Below are 13,488 nucleotides of genomic sequence, written 5' to 3'. Positions count from 1 at the left end.
GTAATGTACGAAGTAAACAACAGGTACTCTATTATAAAAAGGAATTTTCTTTCTGTAAACAATCCCCCTTTATTGTTGGAATATTGCAAATCGAGCTGGCAATATATTGCGGACACCTTATCAATATATTGCTGGCACTCAGCAATATATCGTCAATATATTGCCAATATATTGCCGGGCAATATATTGTGTAGTGTATGTAGCCCTTTAGCCCATTTGTCAAAAGATGCCTTTGGGTATAAAAAGAAGAAAAAATCATGTTAAAACATGGTGGCTCTTTTTTCAAGGTTGCCACGGGCAGGGTGCCACCGCCACTTCGCCAGCAAAATCGAAATTTCAAAAAATTTCAAAACATAGTGAAGTGACCCCTCATTTGAAAGGTATTTTCATGCTGATTAAGAAGATCAATATGATGAGGTTGAGTAACACTGTCACAAAAAGTAATTTCACAAAGTTGACGAAATTTTGAGGATTTTGCTAAAAACGCAATTTTTCGACCGTTCTTCTTAAGTTACTTCTTGTCAGAGTGTTTTTACATTACAAACATGACTTTCTTAATCAGCATGAAAATACCTTTCAAATGAGGGGTCAATTCACTATGTTTTGAAAATTTTTGAAATTTCGATTTTGCTGGCGGAGTGGCAGTGGCACCCAACCCGTGGCAACCTTGAAAAAAGTGCCGCAGGATTTTTACATGATTTTTTCTTCTTTTTATACCTAAAGGCAACTTTTGACAAATGGGCTTAAAAAATTATTCCTAACATCCCCCCTAACGATATCGCGTAAAAAGGGGAAAACTCGGGAAAACGCAAATGCAAATGCAAATGAAAAGGTTTCAGTTATTTAAGAGGTACTACTATCAGCGGCGGGTTTGAGGGGGCTCAAAAGATAATATTAGTAAAGTACCTTGTTAAAAAGAGAAATTGGGAAATTGAAACATTTCCGCTTGGATTTTGTTGAGATTGGGGGGAACCTTTCCATTCAACATTTTGTTACCAAAGCCAATTTATGACCTTATGTACCATACATCTTCCTCTATGGATATTACTTGCCAAATTAAGTTTTCTTTCTGCTAGGTTCGTGTCTTTGGTTTGTTTACGTTTCATACAGTTAAATCTGGCTTCCTTTGAATCACTTATACGACCTTTAGTCTTTCGAGTACTTCATAAATCTAAATGACTTAAAAACGCTTGATTTTCACTCCCTTCATCATAGGTATGTCTGCGATACAGTATTGGAATTGTTTGTTAACTTGTCGACTAGTCTAAATGAAATAGAGAGAGAAAAAAATTAATTTTGTTATCAAGCATAAAACGAAATCCTCTAATAGATACTGCCCTGTAAAATAGAAGTAAATCAGGTGACTGGATCAAAACAAGATTAATTTCGCATAGCGAAAGTATTACGATAGGCTTTCATGGTGGCGGTGGCGGAACATGATGAACAAAAATTAGAAAACGAAAGTGCTTTGGAAACTTCTAGAACATACCATTCTAGAATAGTCTAAAGATGGACTCACTCGCTAAGGTAAGATAAAATCTAACGTTTTGTCAGTCCGCAAGTCCAGGTAGACGTAACCAAGCATTTTTAAACATCGCTCGTTTTTAAAGAAATGGCAGTTTTCAGCATGCTGTCAGCTGGTTGTTTGTATTTCTGTCATGTTTTTTGTGTTTGTTAGAGTATTTACGAAGGTTTTTATTTCTTTTATGTGTAGTTAGTAAATGCACCAATAAAATGATAGGAATCTTACAATTAAAGAGACATGACATTAAGCCAGACCCGATCAATCGAACATGTCGAACCAATCGAATAATCGAACTCCATCGTGCATTGAAAAAAAGCACCCCATGATATTGACTCAATGAAAAAGTGTGCCAAATTTCAGCCAAATCTGACAACTATTTTTTAAGTGTCCAGCCTGGAGTCTGCCCTAAAGTTTTCGGACAGAAAACATCGTCAGATTCTAGCTCAACTGAAATTGAAAATGTCTATATGGTCCGTAGAATCTTCTATACTAATTGAGTTTATGAAAAAATTTTTTAACGCTAACCCAATAACATATTAAGGTTTCTAAAATTTGAACGCCGCGGCTGGAAAACCTACCCTCCTTCGATACAAAAAGTCTCGCGCTATTCGGTTTCAAGACTGTCACGACGGATTTGTATGATTTCGAACTATTTTATATCAACACACGCAACAAAATCCAACATTGTTGTTTGATGATTAAACTTCGTCTAACATTATTTAAAAAGGTTTCAATGTTGGTAGCATTGCATATGCGCCGCTCTTAATCTGTCCGCATGTTAAGCCAACAAACGGGCAAACCTTCAGTGCTCAATCGCAAAGCGCGAGCCTCTCCTTCACAACTAAGGCTTTTTCTTTCCTAGAAGCAACCCTCCCACCACCTCAGACACCTTTGGACGTCTGCAACGACGGGTACCCTCGATAATTTTGACAGGGACACTATGGCATTTCATTGAACACAGACTTCCGTTATCTTAAAAAGACATATCATCGAGGCTTACGGACACAAATTTTTGACTAATGTAGAAAGTTTAGAAGTATAATTTTTATTATTGTATTCGGCATGTTAAGCCAAAACAATGTCAGGAATTAACCAACATTACAGTATTTTAAAGGCTTTTGATGTACAAGCAAAACCGTTAACCGGCGTTTGCGACGACGTCTAGTAATATATATTAAAATTAACTGGATCAAAACGATAAAACTCAAATTTAAATATCCATTATCTATCACTGGTCAAAACTTGATGCACGTAGCCCTTTACAATCATAAGATACATACAATCACGGACAAAATGTTGTAGACTTTTCAAAATCGAGCACGCTTAGTAAGGCAAGCACGAGATCTGAACACACTGTGTGTGGGGGTGTCTGTGTATAGGGTGTCTGTGTATAGGGTATGTGGGTGTGTGTGTGGGGGCACTCGTAAAACTGAAAGGAAAGGGGTGTAAAATTTTAATTAATTCAACGAGCACGCTTAGCACGGCGAGCACGAAATCTGAACACACTGTGTGTGGGGGTGTCTGTCTATAGGGTATGTGGGTGTGTGTGTGGGGGCACTTGTAAAACTGAAAGGAAAGGGGTGTAAAATTTTAATTAATTCAACGAGCACGCTTAGCACGGCGAGCACGAGATCTGACCACACTGTGTGTGGGGGTGTCTGTGTATAGGGTGTCTGTGTATAGGGTATGTGGGTGTGTGTGTGGGGGCACTCGTAAAACTGAAAGGAAAGGGGTGTAAAATTTTAACTATTTCAACGAGCACGCTTAGCACGGCGAGCACGAGATCTGAACACACTGTGTGTGGGGGTGTCTGTGTATAGGGTGTGTGGGTGTGTGTGTGGGGGCACTCGTAAAACTGAAAGGAAAGGAGTGTAAAGCCTTGAGAGCTATTACTTCTATCCTGAATTATTCCTAATTGGTCTTTGGGTTAGAATTTTATTGGTTTTCTAACAGCCAATCAGATTGCAGCTTTGTAATGTTCACCGAAACCCAAAAATTGGGCCATGAAAATCGGACCTTTATGATGTAGAGAATATTCAACCAAATCTAAGCAAAAAGTCTATCCTTACGGTGCATTTTTTTGAAGATATTTGTCCATTTCGAAGCAAAAAATAGTCTGATTTTCTAAAATGTTGGACTTTTTTGGGATTTTCACCTTGGGAAGCCTGACAAAGGGCCGCGCTTAAGTTCGTTCGTTTACATTGAGTGCCCTCTCCTCGGGTGTGAGAACACCCATAAACAGTATAGCAAGAAAGTAAACATTCAAACCATATTACTATGACGAGACAATAGAACTACTTCTTCATTTTTAAAAAATACAGATCCCATAAATATGATAAAATTTTTGATAAAATCTCATCTTCTACAAAAAGTGAAATAAGCCTATTATTACACTGTAGAAAAATTGCAAATTTAGGGTTTCTCCATTGAGTTTCAAGCCCCAAGGGCTAGAGGCAAAACTTTAACCTTTCCAAGGCAAGAGAAATTGAAGCTTCTTATTTCCCATCCAAAACGCGCATAGAACGCTCCGTAATCATGACGACGGATTGCATTTAGCGGTTCCTTTGTTTTGGAGGACTACATTTTTGAAATTTAACGATGGATTTTAGTTTCAATCCGGCGTTTGTGTAAAAACTACGCGCGGGCGTTCTGGATAGGAAATAAGTGGTTTCATTTCCCATCCAGGAGTCTCGCCTCTAGCCCTTCGGGCTTGAAACTCAATGGATTGCTCTCTTATTGTATTAGAAGGAAAGTCTGAGGCTGAAAAAGTACGATCATATGCTATATCAGGCTACATAATAAAAATATCGTCCACTGCTATTCTTAATATAGTGTCTACTTAGATTTGACTTTCCTTGGGCCAGTCTTTTTGGCAGGTAGTGTTTTCTTGGGTGTCTTTTTTGTTTTCGGAACACTCTCGATTTCTTCTTCTTCTGATAGTGTAGTAACTTTCTTCACCTTTCTCTTTTTGACGAGTTTTCCTACTTCTTTTTCTTCTTCGACTTTCGCTTTCTTGACTTTGGAAGATCTCAGATGTTTTTCGTTTTTGGCAACAACTGTCTTCTGTTCCTCGACAGCAGGATTAGTTTCTTCGATGTCTTCATTTGCCAATGTAGTGACTTCTTTTTCCTTCTCACCGTCCAATACAACGTCTTCCGTTTTATCATTCTGGTCCTCATTTTGTCCTTCATCATCGCTCTTAACTTCATCGAGGTTGGTATTTTTGATGGACGGCGTCGCTTTACGTTTACGCTTGCGTTGCTTCTCTTCGACGTCGACTTTGACGTCACTAAGATCGTGGGTTGCAACGGGTGACGCTTGGTACAAAGGAAGAGCAACTGAAGTCGATGTTTTGAGATACATAGATTTGATGTTGTTCCACTTGCCTGGGACCTTCTGACCGACGATTCGCATGGCATGCAACAAATTTTCAACCATTTGTTTTTCCTTGTGCTCATTCAATTGACCCACCAAAATGGAACTGAAACAAAAACGAAAACAAAAATATTAAAGATTGTTTAAAAAGCAAAAATTAGTTCCCCGCTTGAGGTAATTAAAAGTAAACTTTTGAATTGTATACTCAGATCATAAAACATGCTAAAAAAAAGATTCTGATAAAGTATTGACAGTTATCAGTGAAGACTGTTGTGCCGCAAAAAACAGGCCTCAAATTTCAAGCACTTTTTAAAATTGACGTCATTATTATCACCATTTTAGTTTTTCGTGGTCTTTCGATTGGTGTAAATTTTTTCCAAACTTTCAAACTTTTATATTGGTTGCCATGGTAGCCAATGACGTCACTTTCTATGATAACACGTGGTCACACCAGATCACACTTCTCAGATCTTTTACACCAAAAGAAAAACCAAATCACAAGGGGTGAGCTGGAGTTTTCACAAGATACTTCACTAATTGGTCATTTAAAGTGATAGAGATGACGCGTTCTTTAGAAAAAGTAATAAGATTCTTTTATTACATCTTAACGACCAACCAAATGAAATAAGAGCTTGTAAAAACTCCAGCTTGTCCAAATCACACGCGTGTTGAAGCGTGTTAAAATTTCGTGATTGTGAAGTTTATGATTCACGTGCACATCACACGCGTGGTAATTTGCAAAAAAATCACGCGTGTGAAAAGGCGAAAGCGATTATATAATCACTACACACTATCTGTTGTGCACGGGTAGTCTACTACAGGGTGTCCCGAAAAAAAGTATCGAGTTCGAACATGATTCTGAGTAGAAGGTTGTTGCGTGTGTTTAACAAAATGTAAGAAATTTGAATTTTATTGCCACAATAATTGTTTTTACAACAGTCATTAATCAGAGTCTGCTAAATCGCGTGCCACGCGTGCCATCGGTTTTTAAGCGTGCCAACGTGCCAGCGTGCCATGCGTGCCTTCGTGCTTCGGCGTGCCAACGTGCCATCCAAAATCCGGCGCGCCGTCCAAATTTTGGCGTGCCATCCTTATTCCGGCGTGCCATCCTTATTCCGGCGTGCCATCCAAATTTTGGCGTACTTTTTTAAATTTCCAGAGTTTATATTTTGCCCTTAAACATTAATTGTTAGGCTTCTGAAAATTACTTTACCCCAATATTTATCTATATAAATCAAAGGCATCTCATTCGGTACAATTGAAATATTTGGTGTAATAAAGCTTGCAGGTATCCCAAATAATTGCCATGTCAATAATTTTGTCAAAAAGTGTCACTTTGTCAAGAAAATGACATGTAGACTACTGCCTTTTGCGTGGAAGAAACACGTGTATCTCCTTCAAAACTTTTAAATTTATGTAAATGTTCTTATAAAAATGAAAATAATAATAAAAGTACTACTATTTTCATATCTCTAAAACAGCTCTCTTGGAGCATTTAATGTTTTCATTGCATGACAATCTATATCCATTTGCACCGCCAGCATCCTACTGAGCATGAGAAAACATCTTGTTGTAAATTGGTGTATACACATCATATTTTGCGATAATGCCATTTTATTTACATAATTTAAGTGTTATTACATAAAATAACCTTGAAAATGCTTCCCCGCTAATTTTGAGGGGGTCCATAGTGGGGTCCACAATGGGGTCCATAATGGGGGGGGTCCAAGTTATGTCATCTTCTCCCCAAAGTTTTACCCAAATTTCGGTAAAAATTCGGATAGCACAAGCACGCCGAGATTCGGATGGCACGCAAAAATTCGGATGGCACGCCGAAATTTTAATAGAACGCCAAATTTGGATGGCACGCCAAGGCACGTTGGCACGCCAAAGCACGTGGGCACGCTGGCACGCCAATGCACGAAGGCACGCAGGCACGTTGGCACGCCAAATTTGGATGGCACGCCAAGGCACGTTGGCACGCTGGCACGCCAAGGCACGAAGGCACGCCAAGGCACGAAGGCACGCGTGGCACGCGATTTAGCAGACTCCATTAATTAACTTTCTTTACAATTTTCATGACGTTTAAATTTATTGAGAATTGTTTTTTATAAAAGTTATTCATAAAAGATTAATTTGACACAAAGAGAAACTTTGATAAACATTGCAAATTTAGTGAAACAGACACGATAACTTTCTTTCTATAGAAGTGGTACGACTCGATACTTTTTTTCGGGACACCCCGTATATACCACTGACTTGAATTATCCACCAATCCAAAAGTTTATTTTCGGATATGATCTTTTCAACGAGGTATTATTATTTCAAGAGTAACGTTAAAAATGTGTCATTACAACGTACCTGCTTGGTCCATGTCCAACTCTAAGCATGGTGCTCGAAAGACATTTCTCGATCTCCTTCTTCAGATCTTTGTTTACCGTCCTGACTGGTACAGGCTCCCTGTTCAAGAAAAAAGAAGACAATTTTGGTCATTCCAAAAAGAAATGACTACATAACTGGTACAGGCTCCCTGTTCAAGAAAAAAAGAAGGCAATTTTGGTCATTCCAAAATGAAATGACAACGTAACTGGTACAGGCTCCCTGTCCAAGAAAAAAAGAAGACAATTTTGGTCATTCCAAAAAGAAATGACTACATAACTGGTACAGGCTCCCTGTTCAAGAAAAAAGAAGACAATTTTGGTCATTCCAAAAAGAAATGACTACATAACTGGTACAGGCTCCCTGTCCAAGAAAAAAAGAAGGCAATTTTGGTCATTCCAAAATGAAATGACAACGTAACTGGTACAGGCTCCCTGTCCAAGAAAAAGAAGACAACTCTTTGGTCATTCCAAAAAGAAATGACTACATAACTGGTACAGGCTCCCTGTTCAAGAAAAAAGAAGACAATTTTGGTCATTCCAAAAAGAAATGACTACATAACTGGTACAGGCTCCCTGTCCAAGAAAAAAAGAAGACAATTTTGGTCATTCCAAAAAGAAATGACTACATAACTGGTACAGCCTCGCTGTCCAAGAAAAAAAGAAGACAATTTTGGTCATTCCAAAAAGAAATGACTACATAACTGGTACAGGCTCCCTGTTCAAGAAAAAAAGAAGACAATTTTGGTCATTCCAAAAAGAAATGACTACATAACTGGTACAGGCTCCCTGTCCAAGAAAAAAAGAAGACAATTTTGGTCATTCCAAAAAGAAATGACTACATAACTGGTACAGGCTCCCTGTCTAAGAAAAAAAGAAGACAATTTTGGTCATTCCAAAATGAAATGACAACGTAACTGGTACAGGCTCCCTGTCCAAGAAAAAAAGAAGACAATTTTGGTCATTCCAAAAAGAAATGACTACATAACTGGTACAGGCTCCCTGTCCAAGAAAAAAGAAGACAATTTTGGTCATTCCAAAAAGAAATGACTACATAACTGGTACAGGCTCCCTGTTCAAGAAAAAAAGAAGACAATTTTGGTCATTCCAAAAAGAAATGACTACATAACTGGTACAGGCTCCCTGTCCAAGAAAAAAAGAAGACAATTTTGGTCATTCCAAAAAGAAATGACAACGTAACTGGTACAGGCTCCCTGTCCAAGAAAAAAAGAAGACAATTTTGGTCATTCCAAAAAGAAATGACTACATAACTGGTACAGGCTCCCTGTCCAAGAAAAAAGAAGACAATTTTGGTCATTCCAAAAAGAAATGACTACATAACTGGTACAGGCTCCCTTTTCAAGAAAAAAGAAGACAATTTTGGTCATTCCAAAAAGAAATGACTACATAACTGGTACAGGCTCCCTGTCCAAGAAAAAAAGAAGACAATTTTGGTCATTCCAAAATGAAATGACTACATAACTGGTACAGGCTCCCTGTTCAAGAAAAAAAGAAGACAATTTTGGTCATTCCAAAAAGAAATGACTACATAACTGGTACAGGCTCCCTGTTCAAGAAAAAAGAAGACAATTTTGGTCATTCCAAAAAGAAATGACTACATAACTGGTACAGGCTCCCTGTCCAAGAAAAAAAGAAGACAATTTTGGTCATTCCAAAAATGAATGACTACATAACCGGTACAGGCTCCCTGTCCAAGAAAAAAAGAAGACAATTTTGGTCATTCCAAAAAGAAATGACTACATAACTGGTGCAGGCTCCCTGTTCAAGAAAAAAAGAAGACAATTTTGGTCATTCCAAAAAGAAATGACTACATAACTGGTACAGGCTCCCTGTCCAAGAAAAAAAGAAGACAATTTTGGTCATTCCAAAAATGAATGACTACATGACTGGTACAGGCTCCCTGTCCAAGAAAAAAAGAAGACAATTTTGGTCATTCCAAAAAGAAATGACTACATAACTGGTACAGGCTCCCTGTTCAAGAAAAAAGAAGACAATTTTGGTCATTCCAAAAAGAAATGACTACATAACTTGTACAGGCTCCCTGTCCAAGAAAAAAAGAAGACAATTTTGGTCATTCCAAAAATGAATGACTACATAACTGGTTCAGGCTCCCTGTCCAAGAAAAAAAGAAGACAACTTTGGTCATTCCAAAAAGAAATGAATGCTACTGTAGAGTATGGCTGTTTTTTAATGTCAATATTCAGAAAGCCAGATCAGATAGACCAACGTGCGGGATGTTTCTGGACTGAAGTGAGTTGGTCACAGCGCCAGCGCGCATACTTTCTTCATTTGTTTATTAATTATTTATTATTTGATGAACAGTTATCAGATGTTTCAATGAATAAAATATTCTTCGATGAATAAAATTGCACTTGATAATTCGAAAAATTACATTAGACCAACTCACTTCCCTTCAGAAACATCCCGCACGTTGGTCTATCTGATTTGGCTTTCTAATAAGAATATTTTATACACTCGCTCGTCGAACGAAACAAAGGTCTAAAAAGGTGTCCTTACAGCTTGCACGTACACTCGTAGCCTGCTTTACCTCAGCACCCCTACCCGCTCGGGGGAGCCTCCCTCGGCTGCGTGTATAAGCCTTTTCTATGAAAACCGCTAGCTTGGATCTACCACTTTGAAAATAAACACAATGCTTTGTGCCATGGAAGACCCAGGAACAAATCCTGAAAGAAATTTGTACGCTCTATAGAAAACATTGAAAAGGGAAAAGTAGACATCATACTTCTTGTGTTTGTAGCATTCTTTTCCGAGAGATTTACAGACCAGATGGTAAATCTTTTCTTCACATAAGAAGATATTATATGAAGAGATCAACTGTCGTTTTAATGTGTACGTTTTGTACTCTTTACGTAACTTCGTCAAACTGATGACCTGAAAACGAAAGTGAAAGTGGTTTGAACAAAATATTGATGGTTCCACCAAGGGAGATTGCTTATTTGAGCAAAATGGATGGATCCACCAAGGGGACCATAGAATCATCGTTATTCATGCAGACATCCGAACAAAATATTGATGGTTCCACCGAGGGAGATTGCTCATTTGAGCAAAATGGATGGATCCACCAAGGGAGATTGCTCATTTGAGCAAAATGGATGGATCCACCAAGGGGGCCATAGAATCATCGTTATTCATGCAGACAAGTGAGCTCACGATGTGAGTTCCGAAACACATCGAGCGTTTACAAGCTTTTTAAGGATCAAATTTGCAAAACATAGCTCGATAAATAGTAGGTTGAGATTTCTCGACCTATCTGGAGAAAGGGACTTAATTTCGCGGATGGCATCATGAGACAAAATTTATGATTTTGCACTTGCACTTTATACTGCCAAATTGTACATGCTAGATGTTGAAATACGCATAATTAGCGCTTATTTGATAAAAGTTGACATTCTAAAAGTAGTTATTTGAGATCACTTGAGTTTTGCTCAAAAGATTTCGCGGATTAGACCTTAAAAATTTCCATGGGCTTTAATTTCGCGGATGACACCAAAATCCGCAAAATCTGCGAAATTTAATCGTCACGAAAATTTATCTCATTAAAGTAACTGGTTTCAGATTTTGATGATTTTTAAATTTCGTCAAGGGATTTTGCCTTATAAATCAATTTTTGAGCTCTAAAAAGTTTCCTAGGTCTTAGTAGAAAACCTCTTTCGCGAAAAACGATAATACTGTACATATGACCAAGCATATTTTGAGATAAACCTTGCCTACTATGATGCTATTTTGACATTTCAAGAATGATTTTGTTCCAGTATTTATTGGGTTAATGAAAGGTATGGTTTTTGGCCTGAAATCAAGTCAAAACACAACTCCATGATTCCTGACCTCTGGTAACCTCATGTGGTTTCATTTTTGCGTGGAAAAAATTTCGCAATTCAGCCTTCTTAAAAAGTTACCTGGAAAGTCTGTATGGAGATTAATTAACCAATTTCTTTCATTTTCCAAGGGGGTTTGACCAATATTTCAAAATTTTTGCAAAGACTACTTTTCAGAAAAATTAATCCCAAAGATTCATGTCACATTTATCTGTTTCAAATTTATCAATCCACACAAAATTTTATCCACTGAAGGCACCTGTTTCTCTTCCATTTAAAAGCTGCATAAGAAGGTCACGACCTAGTGTTGTCATAACTTTGCTAACCTCATCAACACAGCATTGTCTCAAAATACACACGCTTTGTTTTGTTACCAACACGCCGAGACTTTCCAAAAGTGTCCTCAATGCTTTGTATGTATCCTTATCTCTTTTCCAGTTTCCTTTTTCAAAATGTTAAAAGTTTGTTAAAAGCTCTTTCGTCTTAGATGGGTATCTGAAGCGGCTTTCTGTCTCAGAATTTTGCATAATAGACCTTATCGAAGGTTTTGATTTTTCTAAAACATCGATGCATTGTGGGATTGTTTCGGGGGTATTACAATAGAATTCCCTCGAGGAATTCCTAAGAGATTTCTATCGTAATCGTCAGCCGTGCAAAATTACTCGAATCTGATTGGTTTAGAGGAGTGCGATTAATCGTTAATTGCACTATTACCACTTTTTGCACTCTTCGGCGGGGGGACACTTTTGTCCCCTTATTCTTTTCTCTCCCAAGTCCTGTGTCAGAGATTTTTTTTTACTATATAATAAAAAACAAAGACATTTTTTTTCTTCAATATAAAAAAGAACAAAGAAATGTTACGTTACAATAGCTTCTTTTAATTGAAAACAAAGAAAAATTACACTGCAATGTTTTCTTTTTAAACAAAAGAAAAAAAGGAGGTTTTCGAATGTTTACAAAAAAACTATGATTTACTAATGATTATTTACTGACGATTACCTCGGAATCGTATGTTTTGTCGTGCAATTAACGATTAATCACTCGTAACACAAAGGAGAAAATTAGTACGAACTGTCACTTTTAATTGAATCGAAATAATAAGACAGACTTTATGATGGTCGTCATGGTTACTTTTGTCTTCGTTGATTGCGCGATGAATGGAATCTCGATTCGTCGGCACAGCGTCAATATATGATTTTGACATGTGCTTTTCAGGGTAGGATTTTGACTTATCTCAAAGTAGATGTACCGAGGGGTAATAAAAAAGAGGAGACTTAAAAAAATTTAAAGAGACGTTTTCTTTTGCGTTCACTCTTTTTGCTTCGGGTATTTTAATGAAATCATACCGTCATGTCTGCATCCCGAGAAAAATCAGAATGACGGCCGTTTCGTAAATTGTGAAAACTACCAATGCTAACATAAAAGCAAATTGCTCAAGAAATAAATAATTTCAGATCCTGATTTTTGCACACAACATCATCGTTCGGCTAAGGAGTAGGAACTGCAAGTTTCCTCCATGGTCCATCTGTTTTCGTAATGATCAGCTCCTCGAATTATATGCCGTTTGCCGTTAGAACACCAGTTGGGTCAATTAATTTTAAAATTTAGTCGACAAAGGAGATCGTCATGTGACGGAAGATACAGTGCGTAGGTGTTGATTAGCTCGTTCTTATCCATTCGTAGAATGTGGCTAATGAAATTGAGCTGACACATTCTATTATGGGAACTCTTTATGGTACATATGCTCTATCTATCCATGCTCCATATATGATATGCTTTTCTTTACTAAAGGTTTTTTTGTCATGTTTCATTGATTAAATCAGCTAAAAGTACATGAAGGTTGAGTTATTTAAATCATCACCAATTTTGGGGTTATTTTCATTTTCAATATCTCTCAGGGTGCAATAATGCTGCGTTGGCTGGATCCACCAAATTCCTACGGTAGATTTTGTATTTCGTGTAATTGTCGCGTTTTTCGAGTATGCTTTACCCCCAGACGCAATACCCCCAGATTACTCCTTAGCATAGTCAGAAGCAGCCAATCCCCCAGGGGGGGCACTCGATTTTGAAACGACGGTATGTCCTGCGCAAAATCTGCCTTTCAAAATCGTACCCTTACAGTGCAGTTCAATATGGCTGAAAAGGTACCCTTTCAGTGCATTTTCTCTTGATTTACCCAACCCTTTAGTGCACTATATTTCTCAGCTGTAAATCTGCGTTTGAAGAGAAAAAGCTTGGGAAATTTGCTGTTTCAAAGAAAAACTGAGAAAATTATTCTTGTCAGCTGTAATTATCAGACAATAGAAATTTTTTTAAACAAACGAGAAGTAAAATTCTTTCTTTTTAACAATTA

At 37.6% G+C, this 13,488-nt stretch overlaps 1 protein-coding gene across 1 annotated transcript; it reads right to left on the bottom strand.

Annotated features, from left to right (window-relative positions):
- Positions 1-3,797: 3,797 nt before the first annotated feature.
- On the bottom strand, positions 3,798-10,206 carry LOC136807219 (ribosomal L1 domain-containing protein 1-like). Its single transcript, XM_067063815.1, has 3 exons — positions 10,043-10,206; positions 7,262-7,360; positions 3,798-5,006 (listed from the first exon to the last, which is right to left on the bottom strand). Exons 2-3 carry the CDS (start codon positions 7,288-7,290, stop codon positions 4,361-4,363), a joined length of 675 nt encoding a protein of 224 aa, XP_066919916.1. The 5' UTR covers positions 7,291-7,360; positions 10,043-10,206; the 3' UTR covers positions 3,798-4,360.
- Positions 10,207-13,488: the final 3,282 nt, after the last annotated feature.

The sequence above is a fragment of the Clytia hemisphaerica genome, unplaced genomic scaffold (genome assembly GCF_902728285.1).
Source record: "Clytia hemisphaerica strain Z4C2 unplaced genomic scaffold, Clytia hemisphaerica genome assembly, whole genome shotgun sequence".
Taxonomy (NCBI): Eukaryota; Metazoa; Cnidaria; class Hydrozoa; order Leptothecata; family Clytiidae; genus Clytia; species Clytia hemisphaerica.
The sequence above is the reverse complement of the archived record's forward strand: the minus strand, read 5'-3'. Positions and strand labels throughout refer to the sequence as shown.